At 34.4% G+C, this 23,491-nt stretch overlaps 1 protein-coding gene across 1 annotated transcript in view; it reads right to left on the reverse strand.

Moving 5' to 3' along the window:
* Window positions 1-23,491, reverse strand: part of CERKL (ceramide kinase like) — a 52,586-nt gene that overhangs the window by 5,412 nt on the left and 23,683 nt on the right. Inside the window, exons 3-10 of the mRNA XM_051787963.1 lie at window positions 17,211-17,342; window positions 11,473-11,536; window positions 8,353-8,495; window positions 2,819-2,893; window positions 1,225-1,402; window positions 858-926; window positions 509-534; window positions 317-425 (exon numbers count right to left, since the gene is read on the reverse strand). Coding sequence (XP_051643923.1) covers window positions 317-425; window positions 509-534; window positions 858-926; window positions 1,225-1,402; window positions 2,819-2,893; window positions 8,353-8,495; window positions 11,473-11,536; window positions 17,211-17,342 — 796 coding nt within the window. The remainder of the gene's footprint in view (window positions 1-316; window positions 426-508; window positions 535-857; window positions 927-1,224; window positions 1,403-2,818; window positions 2,894-8,352; window positions 8,496-11,472; window positions 11,537-17,210; window positions 17,343-23,491) is intronic.

Consider the following 23,491-nt stretch of genomic DNA (forward strand, 5'->3'; position numbering starts at 1 on the left):
TGAAGTTTCCACATATAGCCAAATCCTGTGACAGATGATTGCTCAATGACTACTTCTTTAAGTCAGACTTGCCAACTAATTCAATCACAGCAATTATCCACTCATTATTCTAGTTAGACTGCTTGACCTTATTTGCCTGATCCAAAAACTGATTACAATTCCTGGGATTATCGAGTCTGCTGCAGTCTATGCTCCCTCCCCCATTCCAGAGGGACTAGACTACCTAAACATAGGCTCATATTCTCGGAAAAGCCAAGGTCTTAAGGTAAGATGTCAGAATTTATAGACATGACTAATTCTCTAAACCCATACTGACCTCGTATTAGGTGCCAAGCCTCTTGGTGCCATTGAACACAGACAAGGGATTGCCATAATGCTCACATTCAGGAAGTGACCCTGAATTTTCTGCCATTGATCCTTGCTACCTAAATATAACAGAGTAATTCTATATTACTCCAGTTAATCAGCCACAGTTGGTTTTTAAATAGTCATAAAAGTAAAAACTCACCTTTTTTTATTTTCTCTTTCTTCTTTCTAAAAGGATGGAAACATGTAGGTAAAATAATTAAAGTAATTTTTGCACATTTAAACAATACATACTTTAGAAAAAAGTAACATATTAATGGAACAGAACAAATCAATACTACCGAGTGGAAGACTGCCCTGTAACAAATCTTCCGTAGTCTACAGGGAACACTTTACAATGTGTACAAGTTTGCAGTTGTCAAAATAAATATATTTTTTTAAGATTGTTTTTGCCTGTTGATTAAATTTGAACAAAATTAAGAAACTGTACAATTTTATCTTCCAAGACATATTTTTGTAGCTTTGGAATTGTTTGACTCAGTTTTACTCACCTGCCATTCTCATGAGAGTCTTCCTGTGGAATTTGTAGAGGTAGAAATGATAATTCACATTCCTCTGGCCTAGAAAATATTTACTATCATGTAATATATTAAATATTAAATATTTACTATCATGTAAACCAATACTCTGACTGCTAGACAGACTTCGATAAAAGTTAAGATGATTTTAAGACAATGTTGAATGTACAGAATTTATCTCCTCTTTAACATGTAAGAGGGATATACATCGCATCTGACTTAAACCTGTCTGCAATTAAGATAGCTAAACTACTGCTGCCTGTATTTTTATCCCATTAATTATTGCATTTTCCTCAAGAAAATGAGAAATACTAGAAAAATATAACATCTTATGACATACCTGAGATCTGCCAGTGTTTTGATAAAAGCAAAATCCTTCCGCTGACTGGAGGGCATCCAACGGTGTTTTTCAGCCAAAGCCAGAGTTCTCGCACCAAAACCAAACATAGCTGAGAACCCAAACCTTAACAGCTTGCTTGGAGTACTGAAGGTACAGACATCTACTGCCTGAATATGTCCTAATATTTCAAAGGTAAAGAACAGAAATTAAAAATAGCATCTGTGTTGCACAAGAAATACAACTTAATATTTCTTTGTCACGTAATTTAGCTGGGAGAAAAAAAATCTCCAGACTCTTCTTTCTTTAGGAAATCAAGTTTACTAATGGAAACCAGAATCAATCAAGATATAATTAAGACTCTATAAAAGTAGTCATTTCAGGTGCTTGAAAATGCTAGTTATAGTGAAAATTCAGCTATTCATAAGGCTGCAAAGGGTCTGACTCTTAATTCTATTCATATTTTTAATAATTAGTATTAAAGAAAATGTAATATTGCTAATATTTGCATAAATATTTGCAACCATTTCACCAAATATCTCTAATGATTGAACATCCTACTGGAGGAAATATGGGCACTCAAACATAGGTTTCAAATGTATTCATGTTTACAGTTATAGAATATAAACATCTAATTCTCTTCAAGATGGGGTATGTACATTTTTTCTGTAATAGAACCTCGGAAGTTTCCATTAGATTGAGTGTTTCTGATTTTATAAAAAAGACAGTTTTAGATTTTGGCTGTAAAGACTTGTATATGACTATTTAAGAAATAGAGCACAGGCTCTTCCACTGCTGACTGCAAGGCCTAGAAAAACAGATACTCCAGATGGACATGCCCCCTTATTCTATTTTTTCATTAAAAAAAAAAGTCCTAAAGAAAAATTGTTGTGCAAGCAATATTACCATTGCCTAAGTATTTGCTACTTCCTAAGACCCAAAAATAAGGTTTGCACTAGCAACTTAGTTTTTCCTTTTAGCATTTCCACATTCAAAACCCTATTTATTGTGCAGACCAAATGGCAAGTGAGACAGTTTTTTCTACTAATAAACCTTTCTTATAAAGCTGTTAGTATTTAAAAGAACTGTACCTGGAGCTAAAAAGATGAATGCTACTTTCTCAGAAATATGACAATACTTTCCTGAAAAGTCCAATCGTAATCACTTCCTCAAGTGTTTTCTGTGTTTTCATTTTGTCTTCAGCAGGTACATTAAATTAAAATAATCCAACCAATCATTGCATAATAACACACACAGAGTAACACTATTCACACAATCAAGTCTGGAAAAGGTTACTTCTTGCATTAAAAGAACATCAGCAACAGGGCACAAACACCAAAATTAGACATTATTCCATGGTAGATTTTAGTCACCAGAAGATGAGGTCCACAGCCTTTGCTGCTGAACTATACACAAGAAATTATAACCTTTCCAGTCCACTATAAATCAGGATAGAATCATTTGGATTTAAAAGCCCTACAACATAGTTTATAGCAACAGAGCATAATGCTATGCCTTTACTGAACAACTGATTAGGGCAAACTGCTAGATGCTGCTTTATTATTTAAAATCTGACAATGTATGTAAAAATATTTACCCATTATGATGTGCAATGCTGCAGTTACCACATGCTTAATACCATAGAGCGTATGGGCCAAAATATTAGTAGTACCTGTAAAAGTGAACACAAACTGCTATAAAAATATGAGACACAGAATAACAAGAAAAAAAACAGAGAGCATTTTTAGTTACTGTATTTTCCAAAAAAAAAAAAAAGCCTCCCCATAAATTACATAGTCTTATTAGCAGCAGAAAGCCTTAATAGTATTAAATTAAAACCTTTAAAACTTCCAGAGGTCTATAAAATCTTCTCTGCAAATTCATTCATATGTGCCATAAAAACCAAGGGGTTTGAAAAAAGCTTTACAAAAATTGCCTGTTTGGTGCCTGTCAAGGCACTTTACCTGTGTAAGAAACATACATATGTAAATTTTGCCCTTCTGCTTTAATGTCTAGGACATAAAATACCATGTATCAACTGACTTTTAAACATCAATTTATTTCTTAAATCCTGAAGAAGGAACAGTTATGTCTTTCCTAAATGGGTAAAGTTTTAACAGAATTTAAAGTTGATTTTTGTCATCTCTTCAATTTCTTAGCCAAGCAGCAGAGCCTCCAGAAAAATAAAGAACCAGGGCCTGCCACCAAGCAGAATATTGATTTCCTCATATCATTGATTAAGGGATGAATAATTCAATGACAGTTTAATTAAAAGAACAAAAATTATAATAGAAGAATTTAGAAACTAACATTCCCATAAAGAAACGATCTCACATACGTTTTCAAATTATTTTCTGGTTGCCTGAATTTTTTAGTATGCTACAGAAGCAACAGACAATTCTGGATGCTAAATTTGCCTAAAGTTTTATGGAAGCATTTAAACTTGTTTTTCAAAAGTAGGAGAGAGAGGAGAGGAAAAGGAAAGACAATCACATTCCAAACAAGAGGCACTCAATATTTAAATATACACATTGAAAGCATCATGTACCAGATTGAAAAATTTTGTTTATCCCAAAACTCTGCTATCTTTGGTGTCACACTATTGATAGAAAAAAAAAACTAAATTTGCAAAGACTGATGTACATAATTACAAAGCTCTAAAGGTATCATGTCATTCTTATTCAGGAACATATCCTTTGATTTTTTTTCAATAATTTCTCTCAATAAAAAAATATAAAATAACTGGAAACCTCAGTATCTCACAGATCCCCTGTTAAGTCCCCGAAGCATCTTAGTCTCTGAAGATAATGCAGAACTTCATGGAAAGTGGCCATAACATCAGAGAGAGGAGCTCTGAGTAAGGCTCTCAGGGTTCCTACTAAATAAAGGAAGTGAGGTACATCCTCAGTGAGGTAATAGATATCTGAAAGCTACAAAACCCCCTACATTTGACCTAAAAAGCAATTCTCCACAAAATATTACAAGTATATGCACAACACCATTTCATGTTTGAATGACTTCAGAGATTTAACTTCTAGATCCAACCTATTCTGCTCTGCCATGAAGCTAGCTAAAGACATAACTCAGAAATAGTCAAGTATTTCCTTTAATCAAAATTTTACAACTCTTATCAACTGTTATGAGTATCTCTCCAAAACAAAGGAAATCACACACACAAGCAGCAGATCATCACAAGTCAGGTTAATAATGTTTTTTTCCTGTACCTTGAAACAGGGAAGTTGTTATTCTGAAAAAAAAACATCTTCTTTGTCCCTGAAGATCAAGTTAATAAGAGAGCACAAGGCAGAATATACTTCTGAAGATCAGGCTTGGTACGTCTTAAAAGTCCAATTCCTCATTTAAGAGTAATTTATCAATACAGATGGCAGCAAGATACCAAATGACCATAGCTGAAGTCAGTACCAATCTTCATACTGACTTTAATGAGAGTTAAATCTCATTTCTACTAAACAGGATAGGCACAAGTAATTTCATCCTTCTCTTAAATCTGTGGAGTTCATCAACATTTGCAGAAGTAAACAAAGAAAAATCCCACCCTTTCAGGACTCCTAGGAAGATAAAACAAGTTCTATCTGTGCTAAAAAACAAATACCACATTCACCCTTCTACAAATTGAAAATCTAGAACAAGCACAGTTTTGTCACATCCTCTAAAAACCCCTCTTAGTACATTCCTAACAGCATTTTTGATTCAAATAATGACTGCACAATGTGTCTCATTAACTAGGTTCTATATAAGCAGGATGGCAGACAAAATAACTCAAAACAAACAAGCAAAAACATGCAGCCTATAAACAAAGTGAAAACAAAAATAATACTACAAGCTTTTCTGATTTAGGTGGTGATTCAATAATAATGGTATTAATGCTATTATTCCTGCTCCCACGGAAACTTTTTCTTCCCTGTGTAAGCTCAAGCTATTATTTACCAATAACGAGATGGTTCCCCTGAACATTATCATATTACTACAGAGACTAACTTTGATGCCTTTTGTATGGCTTGCATCCCTCACACACTAGTAACAGTCACATTTTCAGTTCTCTCTCTAACTACTCAATTTACTATAAAAAGGTTTCATCCATACAATTCAAGCATTTCTGTCACCTGCATTTTTTTGAACAGAAACAAAGAAGATTTTGTTACTCAAAAAGTACAACTCTGTTCAAAATATCAACCCATTTTCCTGACATTACAAACAACTTCCTACAACCTCCTCCCTACGAGATGTGCAATAAGTATCACAGTAGGGACAAAGTATCTGCAGGTCATGTAAAGCATGACTGATGAAGGTACCAAACAGAAATTGTAGAGAAAAAAATTGTCCTTGGAAGTGCAAGCACTTCTGCAGTACAATTAACTTAATTAACCAGACGACATGAATATTCATAAGGCTGTTAATGTCTCCCCCATCCAAACAGATAAATGTGATGTAATGACTTCCTAGTCAAGCATAGCTAAAATTCCGTTGAAAACTGCACCAACATTTTGGTTCTTTGCCTGAAATATCACAGAAATTAACAATCCCTCAGTAATATTTTATTTTCTGAATTAATTGGAAATCATGAATTTATTTAAATGAACCATTTCAGATCAAAAGGTTCACAGCCATCAGATATAGATTGTCTCTTGTTCTGTAACAACTGGATAGCTTTTTTAATGTCCTTCCAGCTCCCCCCTCCCTTTCTCCATTTCCCCCTCTGTACAGTTTCTTAGCAGTAGTTCCCATAGCAACAAACAGTCTTGCTAATGGCCAACAGTACAACTGCAGGCTTCCCCACATCTCATCTATTTGATTTGGACCAGAATAAGGCAGCTCAGTAGAGTATTTTAGTAAGGACACACTCCCCTCTGAACCTTTCTCTTCAGGAGGTAAACTGCTTCAAGAGCATCTCCTTCCCATCAAGTTGACTGAAAGTTCAAAATGCTGTCTCAACTACTTATAACAGAGGCTAAAACCAGATTTTTAAGCCACTCACATAACGCTATCCTGTAATACAGTTGCTGTTTCCACTCAGCTGGGGAATCCTATTATTTCTGTACAATGGATTTCTGGTGGGGAAAAAAAAATTAATTGACTGTTGAGTTCCATCTTCATGAGAAGAAGTACCACACTTACCTGTTTCCTAACTGACTACCTTGTGGATTATCAGCAATATGGAAATAAAATAAACAATAGATTATTTTTAGGAACTTATTAAGGAGTTTCTCACAACATAATTTTAGAAATTCTTCTCATCCTTTTGTAACAAGCTGTACAGCATCCTTTTGGGTTTACAGGTCCTTTTTGATCATGACATATTTGTCTTAAACTGAAGGGAATAAGCACTAATGATGAGACACAGCGACCTAAGCACAACATGGAGTCAAGTGCTGGAGAGATTCTCATCACCATCAAGACATTCACAGTAACTGAACAGTGATTCACATCACTGAAGTGATTGCCCAACTGCTGTACTCAAATTCATTAGCTTCATGTCTTTGAGATTGCTAACTCTTTTACAAATACATTTCCAAGGGTTTTTTAACTCCGAACAAAGCTAATGTAATGTCACACTTTTACAAGCAACTAGTCCCTGTCTTCATGCTGCTTTTGTAAGTGCAAACCAAGTCAAAGCATTTAAAATCTTCCTTGCTCAGTTCAAAGTGACTTGCTCCATTTTTTTGTAGAAAACAAAATAGCAATTTCCTGTTCAACTGACTGCAGGAATTTTTTCCTTATTAATTAGAAACATCTGAGAAACTACATCAGGTAGTCATGTCAAACATCCACATCAGAGAGTAGTGTCCATGCAAAAATGCCTCTTCTCTTTTCAAGGGAAGCGATTCATATTCCAGGCCAGAATCAACTCCGATTGTACTGATTTGTGCTGGTTTTGGCTGGGGTAGAGTTAATTTTCTTCCCAGTGGCTACTATGAGACTGTGTTTTGGATTTGTGCTGAACACAGGGTTGAAAATATAGTGATGGGGTTTTTTATTGCTGCAAGAGCAATAAAAAAAGAGCCTTTCTGTTTTCCACACTGGCAAGGAAGTTGGGGCTGCATGAGAGGCTGGGAGAAGACACAGAGAGGCCAGGTGACTCAAACCAGCCAAAAGGATATTCCAGACCAAATGACATCATGCTCAATATATAAAGTGGAGGGAATAAGCAGGAAGTGTGGGACATTTGAAACAATGGCGTTCGTCTTCCCAAGTCACTGTTATGAGTGACGGGGCCCTGCTCTCCTGGAGATCCTGAACACCTGCCTGCCCATGGGAAGCAGTGAATTAATTCCTTGGTTTGCTTTGCTTATATGCACAGCTTTTGCTTTACCTACTAAACTGTCTTTTCCTCAATCCATGAGTTTTCCAATTCTCTCCCTGACACTGCTGGTGGGCAAGTGAGCGAGTGGCTGTGTGGGGCTTGGCTGCTGGCAGGGGTTAGACCATGACACCCTTCCACCTAAAACCTTCCTGCCTGGGCCAAGTTATACTCCAATAAGGGCAAATACAAAAATTGTGAGAAGGGATGCACAACCCCCCCAAAAGCAACCAACCAACCAAAATCACACCACAAGATGTAAGTAAAAGTTATCAAAGGAGTAAAAGGATTTTTCAAGAGAGAGATAGAGGTTTTCAGGTCTGTAAGAGTAAAGAAAAGAAAAAGCAGGTTTTTTAGTACTTTTTTTTTTTTTTAATATAATCCACAAAATGTTTTTGTGGGACATCATTTTAAAATAGACCCTAAGCATGAATCCAAGAGACAACCCTGCCAAAAAAAAGGAGAGATCCAAGAAAGGAAAATCTAGAAAACAAAGTTTTCATATGGTATCATTTCTCTCAGGAAATAAGGGCAAACTTGATCTTTGCGTGAATCAGCTGAAAATTATTTTATTCTTCCTCAGCTTCTTCCTCCAGGCAAAGAGCTCATCTGTGCCATTACTATAAATTATCATTACAATTTAAAATCTAGTCATTTGTAATCAATCTAAATCACTAATTTAGGACATTTATTCCCTTAAGTAACTGAAGCTTTAGCATCAAGAACTGCCTTCAGTAGCCAAAACTGTAAAACATGCCAGAGGGACTTAAAACAGATGACTAACAAAATGTAACAGTACCTTTTATTCTCACCTGCTGGTATTACTCCAAGAGGAACTGGTGCTCTAACAGGGTTTGATACATAATCTGTGTCTTTTCCAGCATCTATCTGGGCTCTAAGCAGTAGACCATGAGCAACTTCACTGACAGATCCATCTCCACCAACACAAACTACCCTGTTACGAAACAAAAAATACACAGTTCAAAATAAACTCTTTCATAGCTGAGCAAACAAGTGGAAGGCAGCTACTACACACCATTATACATAATGATATTTCAAATGGCTAAAATCATTCTTTCAGAACAAGCTCAGGCTTCATTGTCAGATCCGTGAATGTTACCTCATGAGATATGCATCCTTATTTCTGCTTTCAGTCTGAGTAGGAGTAAATATATTTAACAATTATTTTACCATATCACACATTATGCTCGTAAACTGGTCAGATGGAAGAACCAAACACAAGCTTAAGTGCCTCAGTGAAAAAGCTCTTTGCATTTTTCAGTGCTGACCCACACTATCATTCCAATGCCTTTTAATTGCCCTTATAATAACAACTCACCAAATATTACAATAAAATAAAAATAAAATAAAAAATACTTGAAAACAGCTATTTTCACACTCTATGTAGGCAGTTAAGGGATTTAGTAAGGTATAAAATCCTAGTGCCAGCAATCCTTTGCATGAAGGTACTTAATCACTGCTTCTGGAGCACATAATTAAACTCCCACCTGCTGTGGCTATAGAGAGGAATGCATTTGTCTGTAAAAGCTCTGTTACAGCAAACCTTTTTCTTTTCTTGTTTTTGTTTATTTAAATAGCTATTACAGTGATTCTCCAAATTATTAAACATTTTAATGGTAAAAATAGTAATAATACATTTCAAGCATTTGTAATACAAATGTCAGAGTCACTTTAGGAAGAACTCCCTTAAAATATAATTTTTTTGTATATCTATATGAATGCAGTTGTACAACTATATCCAATAATTCAACCAGATAAAACTAGTAAGGTCTTTACAAGAAAATACTCATTATGTTATAAAATGTTTAAATTCAATTATGCAGCTCCCTTACATTCTTCTTCAGTTCCTATTATTATTTCCAAGGTGGTTTTTAATTTCTAATTTTCCTCTGTCTAGCTAAACACTGCCCACATTAACTTAAAAATAAAAAATAGAATATATAGCAAAAGTTTGAAGCACATTTTCTTCCTCCTCATAATCTGGAGTCATTACCTGTCTTTTGACTCCTTTTTTGTTTATTCCTAGTCTTCAAAGTTTCTCCCACAGCAGCAAAACCGGTTAATTTTTGAAGTCTGATAAACTGTACACCTGGAAGGACTTACCTGATTGTTCTCTGGCTATTAAAACTTCAAAAACCAGACATATTTTGTTCTGATTTTGGAAAGCTGTGTTTGTTGTAGATAAAGAGTTCAAGGAATCACAAAAATGCTGATAATTTTGATTTTATTATTTTAGTATTGAAAGTTACCTTTTTGGCTGGAAACAGTTACCATCAGGGACCTGGGATCCCAAAGATAATCAGTGAGAATCTGCTATGCATAAGGAGCAGAAAATCTCGAGCAAACAGATTTCACTTAGACCACAAAGAAGGCTTCTTACAGGAAGAAACATCTATCTAACCATCAGACACAACTTTCTCAATCAACTTATTTCCTAAGTTCTGACTTAACCCAGGCTACTCTTAATATCCTGAATACCTTAGCTTCCAGATCAGGGAAGAAATATATGCATGTACGTTGTCTATTTCTGTCACTGTACAAACAGGAAAACGCAGCTGAGATAGCAGCACCACAAATGCACTCTCTCTATTTGTCACCAAGGCTCAGCCACAAGACAGGGGTAAAAAAACCACACTGTCATGTTGACAAAGTGCCAAAATTTCCAGTGTCCTTAAAAAAAGTGGATAGCAAAAAAGGTAGAATATGTAAGATGTATGACATGCCACCAGTCTCTGCAAAAAATGTGGTAACTGGAGAAATTAGAGAAAAGAAATTATACGTACAAACAACTTTGACAAAAAATTAACAAATAGGAGTGTTGCTTATTGAGATATGAACTTTCAATTTACTACTGCAAATAGTAAGCTTCAATTTACTTCATATGCTGTTTAACACGTAAGGGACCATAACTCTTAAAGAAAAAAAAAATCAAGCTCCGAAATTTTAAAATTTAATGATTTTAAAAAACAATGTTTTTAAAAGTACATGAAGTTTTATTTTACACCAGCTAAAAAGGAGAGACATTAAAACTCACCTGCCATCAAACACATGGCTATTTAGTGAATTTAAATTCTGATAATTTAAGATGTTTGTTGCACCAAAATGCAAGTTTTAGCATTGACACGGTAAACTTCATTTTATTCATTACCTACTGTAATGATTAAAAAAAAAAACAACTGTCTTGCCCTTTCTATATTTTCACTTGAATTAGCTTTCTGTCCATCTAAAATAAGCAACACTTGGCAAACACAAGCTGAGTTAGGGTAGCAGATTAATGCACACAGGCACAGCCTTCAGCCCACACCTAACTTGCCTCCAGTTGCTTCTGAGCCTGGGCAGAACATGTAAGGTCTATGTGCAGAAACAGCACAAAAACTACCTTACCTCTTACCACTGCACACAGTGCCTAAAAGGAGATACAGATGTGTTTTTCTAGGGGTCTTTTCACCTCAGAAATCCTAGCATCATATTGACTTAAGGGTTATATTCTTCCAGCTTCTTCTGCTCCTGTTTGCCCTTACAGGGGAGGTACTCCAGTGACTCTACCCAAAGATCAAAGATGAAACAATTTAAATATGGCTCAGTATAGGAGATGTTTGTAAAGAACATACAATCCAGGCTTTTTCTTCTTTGTTTTCACATTCTTGCAAATACAGAGACTGAAAATTTCATGAAGCATATTTCAGAAAGGTTTATGCTTATTTACCATTATTTATGAATCTAAAATACATATCTGTTGTCAGTAATTATTAAAAACCAAAGCATTTAATGACAACTCATTTTCTCAGGTTTCATAGATATGAGAAACAGAATAACTCATGAAATGTCTACTAGCATAGTTTTGATTGGAATACAAATAAAAAAATAATGTGACGAAGTTTACTAACATTCACAGTCACTAACCAGCTTACCCATCAAATGCCTGGAGTTCACATTCTTTAAGTACTGAGAGAGCATGTCCTTCATATTTGGTTACTGTGGAAAAACATTAATTATCAGCAGATTAGGTAATTTTAAAGCATTTTCAATTATTTTGCCCTTATAACATAAGAAACACAGAGCAATTCGATACAGATTAATGATTTTAAAAAATAACGTTTTAAAAAGTACATGAAGTTTTATTTTACACCAGCTAAAAGGAGAGACATTAAAACTCAACTGCCATCAAACACATGGCTATTTAGTGAATTTAAATTCTGATAATTTAAGATATTTGTTGCACCAAAATGCAAGTTTTAGCATTGACATGGTAAACTTCAGGAAAATAAGCATATCCTCAGTAAAGACTGAATTATTTCAGGATCAATCAAATTTAATTGCCTTTGTGTTAGGATATGCAAATTGCTAAATCAAAAATATGAGGAGTTAAACACAGAAGTATGAAATCAAGCCAAATACCAGTGACAACAGAATATAACACACAGAGGAAGGTGGCACAAGTATACACCAGAGTTCATAGCCTCTGGAGGAAATGAATCTGTCACTCTACATTGATGTCTCTGTGTTTGCTGATACTCTATATAGCACTGTAAATGCCAGTGAAGACAGGATAAACTGGCATACTACAGATGGCACAAAGCATCATAACTACATTTAGCATTTTCTAGGGCAGCTTTGCCAGAAGAGACAGCCCAGCTGCAGCCACCCATCAAAGATTTTTGCTGACTGACATGACACTTGCAGATGGATTTTTTGTGTAAGAATGTGCATCATTATATGCAAAATTACATTAATCTTTCATGCTTGTCTGTCCCTAGTGCTTGCATAGTTCAAGGTTTTTCTCCACTGTTTCTAAACACTGTTAAAATTATTAGTCTTGGTGTCTAAAACAATCATTCCGTATCTGTACCTGTTCTAACAGTATTTCTACAGACTATTCAAATGCTGCTTACAAGAGCTGAAAATACCCCTCTCTCTCCTTATGTATACATACACACAAATATGCTTGTATATATAGTGAGTGTATATATCTTTTTTCCTAAGAAATAAAAAGCAAAACAAAATCAAAACAAAAGTGATAAAATTTTTACATTTCACATTAAACAATTATGTATATAGACACACACACACACACATATTGCATATAACTTCAAAATCCCCCAATCAGTATTAGCAAAGTTCTAGTGTTCATTGTTTTGAAAATTTGTAATTAAAAACTAGAGTTATTTTGATTATATCAAAGGCAAGGAATTATCATTTTCTGCAGAAATACCTATCACTATAATAACTCAGGAATTATTGACAGCAGTTACTTTCATGTAGGGCCTCTTGGAACATCAAAGCACAATATTTAAGCTACCATATTCAGTTTTGCATTAGCAATAGGAACGATATTTTATCAATACCTGTAGACTGCAAAAAGTGACCAATAAAACTGCTCATCATGCAAAAATGCAGAAAGCTTCAAATATCTTACCATTGCTTAGCTGCAAAATAAATTCTCCCTATGAGAGCATACAGTTGGTTACCAGGTTACATGTCTTTTTAAATGAACATGATGACATTTAGAAAGTTATGAGTACAGTCTAATTAAAATCGAATAGTAAATAAGATTTATTTTGTAACAGAAAACATGCTCAGTGCTTTCCTAATGTAAGTAAGTTATGCCTAGTATTACAAAATTAATTCACTCAAAGAACAAGGACATGAAAATAAAGAGGGCTCATGTCTACAGAGAAATCAATAAAGGCAGTAAAAATGACTAATGTTAGCCAGATAGCAACTCCATCCTCTTTGCATCTAGTTGCTTAAGTTTGGAAATTAAGTACAAAGACTATTGCAAGGCTTAAGATTGAGAAATTCCAAGAAATTTAAAATTTGATGAGCAAATGACAGAAGTACACAGCATCTATTTCAAAATATCATGACAAAAAGGTAATGAAAAAATGAGGTTTCCAGAAAAAACTTTGTGAGAACATATAGAAAATCATTCAAGTAGAAAAAAAACTTAAAAAAATCCAACATAAAAAGACATAAAAAGACCATGTCTAAAAAGTTTTCTGCAAGCTTGACAATCTCCAGAAGGGCATGTATAAATCATTCTGATAGCTGGAAAAGAAGCTAAATGTTCGAATATTTGGCCCTGTTCCAATTTAGGGGAAAAAAACCCAAACAAACAAAAAACCCTACACAATATATTTTCATAAGAGGAAAAAGCTTCTTTTGTCATTTGAGAAGGATCCAGATTACATATTTGGTAATTTATTTAATATTTTATATTATTTAATGATTTTTCAACCACTTCTAATGCATAATTGAGAAAGTTTTTCTTTTTCAAGGACATTTTGTTCTTAAGTTTCAAGTAACAGCATTCTGAAGGAAGGACACCAATGGTGTACCTCATTTGAACAGTCACACATACTCCAAAACATTTTAACACCCTATCTCGCATAGCAAGCAAAAACTAAGGGTTCTGCCTCTACATATAGAAAAAGCAATATGCAATTAGTTCAACACTTCAAAACACGGGATGCCTCCCTATGACACCTAAAAATGTTAGCACTCATGTCACAGACTGAAGTCAATAGGATTAGAACTGCTAGTGATAACTTTTTTCATCCAGTGTCAACACCAGTTCATCTGTTGTTATTTACTGCACAGTAAGTTTAAAACAATGCTATTTATCCAATCCCCAAACACTCTTTTTCCCTTTGTGATTGTGCCCTAAAAATGGGCAGGCTTACTTTTGCCTAAATGTCAGCTTGTAATTGTGCATAAACAGAAGCAAAAGAGTGAAAATTAGGATGACAAATGAGACAAGCTATGATTCTGTCAGGGTTTCCTTTATTTATTTATTTATTTATTTATTATGTGTAAAATTTTACAAGATACTAATGTATTTCTAAAATATTGGCTCAAATTATCACTATTCGTCAATACTTGCAGGTATCTCAACAGTGGAGCGAGCTCTTGTTGAACTGAATTTTTGGAAGAGTCACTGTTCTTACCGTAGCAGCCATATCCCTGCTGCAGCACAAAAGATTGCCAAATTCTTAAAAGAATGCATAAAGGCCAGATTTTAACTATTGTTTAGCCTTAGCTACAGTTAAAAGTACTGTTTCAGTTTAAATTTGTTAATTCCCACTTTCTAATGCACTAAGCACTTCAGAGATTTGTTTATTGCATGTAACCAAAATAACCCAAAAACCAACAAAACACAATCCACTCTGTAAGACCTTTGGTTACTTTTACGGAAATTAATACAGCTGTAGTGCATAAAGTAATTTGGTAAAAACACACAAACAAAAAAACCTACCAAAGTTGAAGATAATTTGAAAAAGTAAATTTTACTTCAGAACTCACTTATTTACATACATGCTTTTTGATCACTTTATGTCCTTGAGTAGAAGAGAATACTTCCACTCCAGACTTGTAAATACATAAGTTTATTCCAAGAGAAGTTACAATGAAGAATAAGATCTGGCAAGCCTGACCACTGAGGAAGCCACAGCCAGTTGCCAATGTACAAGATTGCATGAGGAGAGCTCTGTCTTTCAGCACTCCACTGTCAACCTTTGATGGTTTGAGGTGTTTTTCAGTAACCTTCAAGCCTTGCACTGTGTATGCACAGGTTCAAATTTGCTATAAGGTTTTTGTGTACAATGAATTTTAAGCTTTAAATGTGTGTATGTGGAAAAGTCTGAATGTAAACTATCTTCAGTGTAAAAATTGTACAAAAGCCTTCACAATTTCAGTATCTAATACACCATTGTACACCACCAGTTATCTAAATATTGGCCATAGTCCAAAAAAAGCAGGAACTGCAAGATACACACTCCAACTTCACATAATCCAAAACAGTTATGGGAGGAAAAAAACCCTCCTCAATTTACTTGAAATAAAGCACTCAATTTTATTATAAGAGAGTACCAGTGGACAGGGCTTTCAGTCAGCACCCACCACCACTGTCTTTTTATTAAATATTTAGCTCCCTATTTTCTTAAATATTTAGTTCCCTGTTAGCATTGAAAACTGTAATGCAGTTTTCTCATTTTGCCTGTAGGAGGAGTGTTAGGCAGCTAATAAGCACAGTTTTATTTCATCATTGCCAAAAAAACCTTATTTAAAGGATAAGCTATAAAGCATTTTTCTAGCTAAACCCAGAAGTTTCCTTTCAAATTTTAAAATAGAAATAATTAAAAAAATAAACTTTAAACTGTTTCTCTTCAATTAGGAAAAATGTTTTTAAACCTGCTACAAATTATATTCATAGCTTACATTAAAACTTTTTTAAAGTATTGTGACTAAACAAGGGTAAATTCAATTTCTAAGACAACATCATTATTATTAATCTGTTCACATTATCATCCACGTCTTGCAGGTGAAAAATATGCCTGTGAGAATCAAAACTTATATAAAGCTGCTGGCATTCCCTTCTCAATTAAGGGATGTTAAGAAATTATCCCTACAGAATTCTAATACAGACAATCTTTTTCACATTTATTTTAATGTACCTTTAATCTTCAAGTGACTTTAAATCGTGGGTTAAATAATTAAAAAATACAAAGATATAGGTAATAAAATTACCAAGATAAATCCCACGTAAAAACATTTATTGTATTATTATATCCTCATACCTAAACTAGATTTTCTCAGAATAATTTCTGGCCTGCAACCAGAACTAGCCATCATTTCAAAAGAAGTTTAAGTAACAACTTCAGAATAAGCCCTCTGTCTTATAATTAATTTAAGCTGGAACTAATTCCTTTTTTCAAGTCAATTACAACAAACATAGGAAAAAAACTTTTTGGTGTTAAAATGTCTTGCACCAGAATTTATATTTCACATGAATATGAAGTGCATAATCAAAAAATAGCAGTGCATTAAAGGTAAATGTAATACTATGGATTAAAAATTGTGAATGGGAAATTCTCTGTAAATTTAGGTTGTTTGAGGGATGAAATTTGATGCCGCATAAGTTTTGGTCTGTTCACAGAAGGGAGCAAAAGTAATGATCAGATCACTAACATTTTACTGGCTTAAGAAAACTCCTTATTTCCCTATTCGGTTTCTTATAAAAAAGTCAATCAAACGAAACAGTCAAAGGGCAATTTCAGGACATAAAACAGAACTCTGGCACAAATTCGGGCCTTAAATCCACACCTGCTATCAGGAACCCATTGTTGAGCAGAAGGCAGCATCACTACAACGTTACAGTTGTACCTTTTCATTACCCAGACAGCAAGTCACGCCCATGTGCCTCGTGAGAACTGCCCTTGTCATCACAGAACTTAATCACTTAGGCTTCCCTGAAACTGAGTCAGAACCCAGAAATACTGTGTCCTTCAGATTAGCCCCTCTTATATGTCAGGCCAATAGACGTTCTCTGAAGAGAATAGGTAAGGTCATGAGTTTATCAGAATCCAGGAACAACTCTAAGCAAGCATATATAAGACTGTCAGACATTAAATGCTTGTTTGTTTATATAGAATGCTTACTTTAAAAAATACCAATTATGTATTACTTAGTATTGATTCCTACAGGTGAAAAATATTCAATTAATAACAGAACTACAAAAACATTTTTGACTGGAGTTCTGAATGCATTACTTGCAGGCAAAGCCAATAAGCATTAGCAGTAAATTTAAATTGTCTTGTATGCTTAAGTACTAGTTTCACAAAGGATTAATTATGCTTTTGAAGCAACTTACCAGTGACATCAGTTTTTATGTCAGCAAGCTTAAAAAGAGGTGCAACTTGTTCATAATAAACATGAGTGGCTTCTTTTTTGTGGCTGCTTGGATTAACAAACACTTTTAAGGATTTTGGTCTGTTTTGAAAGCCTTAAAAGAAAAACACAAAATATTTAAGATTACATACAGTCCAACTATTTTTACAGCTTAAACGAATTTCTGATATTAGAATCATTAAAATACTTCAACAGGATAAGTAAATTATAGTCTAAAAAATGTTTCAATTACTTCTTGGATATGCATTATTTATCTCTAAATTACAGTACTGATTACTTTTGTGTGTACAGCTAATAAACAGTTGTAGGAACCAGAAAAAAAAGTCTATGTCATAACCTAGCTAAATCCTGATACAGGAATAGAAGGAATGTGAAGAAGTTCTAAGCTTGAGCAACAAAAAAGAAAATAAACACAAACACCAAAACATATCCTTGTTGGAATATAATATGACACCCTCCTGGCAGGCACATGAAAAAAAACACCCAGTAAAACTGATACTACAACACAATACTTTTGTTTTCTGAAAGTGCAAATCAAACAGTGCAAACAAAATTCCCTCACCTAGAAGGAGGTCCAAAGAAATAGAAATAAAATATAAAACTTGGCAATATCATTCAGAAATCTGAGAATTATTGTTCATTTTATTTTTTAAACATTTCGATCTTCGAAGTAATGAACTCCAAGGAAACAACACTGAGAAATAATGCTATAGAAGCTGTACCTTGTCTTGCACATTGATCCCATGAAGTAATTTTATTCTTTGAAATACAGCATTTTGTTGAATAATAAATAACTCATACTAAACAAATAACATTACTTTTCAAGTTCTCTTCTCTAGAATTCCTAAAATTGCCATGGTTCAGTGAGGCTGCTTTGCTACAAAAAGCAAGCAGTAGCATGCAATACTGCTGTTGTTTTGTTAATTATTTAAAATATATGATTTAAACAATTCTAGTTCTTATTTTAGTATCAGGTGAGACTATCACTTTCTTAGCCAAATAAAAGCTAGAATATCTGGCAAGTGTACAGCTTTCAACATTCAAGAACAAAACTAGTAGTAGGCCACAACTCCAAAAGGAGCCAAGTGTGAAAGCACATTTTCCTGGCCCATGAAGAGTATTACTTAAATTTTTACAGCCATGTGTACCTTCAGAGTATCAGCTGGGACTTTCTGAAGCTCATTCCACTTACTTTCCCTCAACAATTGAACAGGAACAATTCCTCAAAAAATTATAGCTAAATACTATTTCATCAGTAAAGAGGAAATATTTTCCTTAAGACCAAAATATAACAACTATAAAAAGTCCCATAGATTATTTTTTTATTTATTTAAACACATCAAATAATCTGGAAATGAAAACTAGTACTTTATCTACTTTGTGTTCGTAAATTTAGATGATTTCTTAAAGATACTGAAAGAAATTACTGGATCAATTTGCTGCTATAAACCCAAATGCATACTCAAAAAAATTTTATAACTATATTTATGTCAAAATGTTATACACAGTCTCAAGTCATTGCACAGCAAACTAATCCTGAGGAATCCTTAATGCCTGAGGAATCCTGCACATCTTTAGCACAAACCTTAAAAAGTATCTCCTTCAAAAAGGAGAAAAAAGAAAATGGAAAGAAAAGTAACTTGGTGAGGACTGCAGATGTGTTGGAGGGCAGGGTAGCTGTTCACCAGGACCTTGATTAACTACAAGAAAGGTCTGACAAAGCCTGAAGATGTTCAGTAAAGACAAACACACAGATCAGCACCTGGCCTGGCAAAACCCTATGAGTTGGTGAGACTGGGGACAGACTGACCACTCAGCACCTCTTCAGAGAGAATCGGCAGCTCCTGGTGGACAAGGAGCTGAGCATGAGTAAGAAGCGTGGCCTTGATGCAGTGAAGTTGAAGCGCTTACTGGGTTGCAGTAAAAAGAGGACAACCAGCAGTCCAAAGGATATCACTATGCCCTTGTTTTTGACATCTTTTGAGCCTGAAGTTCAAAAACTGCATTCACTTTCAGGGCCCCCAGCACAAGACTGATGAAGCGGAGAAGGTCCAACAGAGAATTGTGACTACAACAAGGGAACAGGCCACAGACAAGAGTCGGTGGTAGCTGACTTGTACAGCCTTAAGAGCAGAAACTACCTAAATGCTTGCCTTAAGTATCTACTGCAGGAGTACAAAGAGCACCAAGCCAGACCCCTTGTAGGTGCAAGGACAAAAAGGCAATGGACACGAGTTGCACAAGGAATATTCCAATGTGAAAAAAAGAACAACACTCTTCACAATGAGGGCAGTTACGCCATGGATGACACTGTCCATCCTTAGAGATTTTTAAAAATTACCTGGACATGGCTCTTAGCAACCTGATCTCTTTTACAAGCTCACCTGCCCTGAGCAGGAAGCTAGAATGGATTATCTCCAGAGGTCCATTCCAATTTAAATTATTCCTGATTCTCCAGAAACAGAAACAAGCACTGCAGCTATGTACTTCAGTGCAATTTCTAATCACAGGAATTACAACACAAACAAGGAAGACTACAGAAAAGTTTCCAAGGACTATTAATACATATAAATCATCATCATAAAGATATTATAATAATGTCTTAATTGAAATACGCTATCTGGTATTATTTCAGTCTTTTAGAAGCTATAAAAATATTAAGACCAAAAAATAATTTCTGTGATTTGATAATTTGCCTAAAGCATCAGTAGAAATTAAATTGAAAACTACAATAATAAGGACTCCTGATTTAAAAGAGTAAAGATTTAGCCACATTCATAAATGTGCTGTCATGCTTTTCATCTTCTTTACAGGAACTCCTACCTGGGACAGCTGGTCCTAAATGCTCAACTCCCACCAAACCCAGAGCCACAAAACTCTAAAAACTGGCTTCAGAGTCATTGATTTCTAAGTATACCTTTAAACTTAAAAAAAAAAACACCAAAAACTTTGTTGTAATATAAGACACAAAGCAGAGGGAATAGGAAAGTGTAGTTTATAGAATTAGAGAAAGGTGATGAAGTGTCATAAATTGTCACCCAGACAGTGCAAGTAGCAACACTGTTGAACAGTCATTAGGAGAAAACTGAAGGGAAAAAAGCAAACATCACTATCTCACTTCCATGTTTTTGAGTTTCAGGTGTATAAATTTAAGCCCTGGGTAGCAATACACAGGTTTAAAAGAAATCCTAAGTATGGAAAAGAATACAGGTTTTTCAACTGGTGAAAAAAAATTCTATGTTTTTAAGGAAACAGTTGAACTTCATTTTTTAAAACAAAAATTGGTTTATTAAATTATTCTAAATCAGAAACTGCATTTACGATGATGTATATTAGGCTATTGCTGAAAAGTAGATCAGAGTTGACACAAAAATCCTAGTGAGATTTTTAAGAACCAAATGAATTCACAAGGTAAAAGTATTAGAATATTCTCTTTATGACTACTTGAAAATCAATTTACTTTTTTGGAGAGGTAAAATATTTCATTTGCAGACACAGGTATCATAAATAAGGCTTTTGAGCAGAGCTGGTACACTACTGATGTGGTTTTGTTTGTGCCAAATAATTGCCAACTGACATGAAAGGATGATCGTGACAAAAATAATTACTTTATCATTCCCAGCATGCATTGAACAGGTTATAACACACCAAACAACCGAGTTCTATGAAAAATATCCAGTATCAGTCAAAGATTAAACTTTCAGGCAATATTACTGTGAAACTTCTTTAAAAGTATTTTTAAATAATAATCTTTTAATTGTCTTTAAACAACATCTCTGTGAATGAATCAATGTCATTGACTACAGCGTGCAACTGAATCCAGTCTGCCAGCCTTTTGGTGTTCTCCTAACTGGTATTCTGTTATTGTTTTCTGTGGCTGCTCCGTTTGAAATGAACCAGCAGCCTAAAGCAGGAAGGCCAACTGTTCCTCTAGTACTAACAAATGTGCTAATATGCACTAGTTTAAACTTGATCTATCAAGTGAATCAGTGAACCATGAAGGGTGGTGGGTCAATCAGGGTGTTCTGAAAACAAAGGCTCATAGGGCAGCAGAGACGCTGTGCTCAGACATACATCTGTGCTGCTTTCAGTCCTTAGCTTTATGAAAATGGGTTTATGTTACAAAAGTTAAGAGCCTGGAATCATGTCATTACTGCCTACATTTATAAACACTTTATACAACATTAAGAATTTTATACATGAGAAAAACTAATAACATGAGATGAATTTGTTAATGTAACTATGGAGATACCACTGTTAATATTAACTAACCAAAGTTAATGTTTAACATTAATGGTTTAATTAAAACTTCATGCATGAAGTTTCAGGCATTCATATCAAATCCCAGTATGATACTACAGAATAGTAGATAAAAAAAGCACTTCATGCTTTCTTTGCTGCTTTATCATTTATTCTTAACCACATTTACTGTCTTCTGTTAGTTTACAGATTTTTAAGTACAACATTTTCAAAAAAACTGTTAACGAAAATAAGTGTTATTTTGTTTAAAAAAATCCCAAAAAATGGATAAGCATTGACAATTGAGCATTTTCCCTCATTTCTGAGCCTGCCTTAACCCTTTAAAAAATACTGCGCGTTTGCATGCACTCAGGATTTTAGATTAAACAGTGAACTCTACTGACACAGTATGTCCCCACTGTACCTGCCCGTAAGTCCTGTACAAAAAGATGTGACATATAAATGGAAATCACTGAGAGTCAGATGGACTGACAGGAGAGCAACAGCACATTACAATCTTTCTAGGCTGCTCTTTGGGGTCTTCCAGGAGCCAGTCCAGAACCAATGTTCCACAGGTGCATTAAGATGGCACCTTACATATTAAGATGGTTACCTTACATCAGTTTAACAAACACATGGTGTACAGAAGACCAGTTTTCAGGACCACCATATCACTGAGCAGGCCCTTCATATCCAGCTGGCATGCATTTGAACAGCGGCAACATTAGGTAGAAAATAAAATTTATTTTAAAAGTGGGAAGATGGTGGTACATATATTTTGTTACCCTGTCACACACACACAAAAAACCCATAATAGGAGTCACTGTAACTAAATTCTAAACAACTATATGTCTTTGTGTGCTTACTTCTATGATGACAGGCTTCATAAAAAATTATAGCCTAGTCAAACTTTAAATTGAAGTACTCTGAACACAAAGTCAAATCAGAGGACACTCGCTATGAAGAGAGTAGGAAAGAACAGAGAAAAATACATGTATGAAACATTCATGCCAGACAAATCACACAGTAAAAGAGAAATTGTGCACATGAAATTTCAGAAAAAAATGAAATCTTCATTGGAAGATCAGAAACCTCCAGATAAACTCTAGCTCACATCATCACTGATAAACTTTCTATTGTTGTTCCTTAATTAATGTATATGCATAAAAATATAAAAAAAACTTGCCAAAGGTAAACAAATAGAAATTGCATTTATCTTCAGAGGAAACACACCTGTCAGTCACATGTACAGTCATTTTTCAGAACGTCTAAGTATTGTTGACAGACATACCCAAATATATATATGTTCTACTTTGTTAAATCACCTCCTTTTCATTTGCTACAGCCCAGAAACAATAAAAAAAACCCCTCCAAGTAGATAATGCAGCAGTTAATGAAAAATTACTTTGGGATCAGATAGATTGGGGGAAGGAGGCAGGGCAGTACACTGAAATTTTAACTATTTTAGAAGGATAAAACCAAAAGGAGACACTTTGAGTTCATTAACAAAGATGTCTCCAACACTATTACGAAAGGAAAAAAAAAAGCTGCAGCAAAAACTATGAAAATTCATCACTGTTTCACACAGAGATATCAAAGTGCCTTTTGAGATTTCAATTACTGTGAAATCAACAGAACTCAACTTCATTGTATACTTTTAGTCCAAACCTAAATCCTACTGAGAACTTCATACCAATGTTTGGTACATTTTAATTCAGAAGACTTTTTTTCTGAATTATACCATAATTATACCATCACTGTTTGAATTACTGATAATGGGCCTCTGGCACACTGAGTGCATAAATATTGATTTTTTTTTGGTGATTTTACTAATAGGAAGGCAGTCTGACTATCTAGCCAGAACATAACAGTATGAAAATTACTTTTATTGTAATTATAGAACTTAGAATAATATACACATTAGTCAATGATATTTGGGGGTATGGTTGTCTGATTATTTTTTCCCCTCCGAGTTTCATTATTCCTGAGGTAGAAGGCAAGTAG

The sequence above is a fragment of the Manacus candei genome, unplaced genomic scaffold, assembly GCF_025592945.1.
Source record: "Manacus candei isolate 608988 ecotype Guabito, Panama unplaced genomic scaffold, ASM2559294v1 h1tg000023l, whole genome shotgun sequence".
In the NCBI taxonomy this organism is placed as follows: Eukaryota; Metazoa; Chordata; class Aves; order Passeriformes; family Pipridae; genus Manacus; species Manacus candei.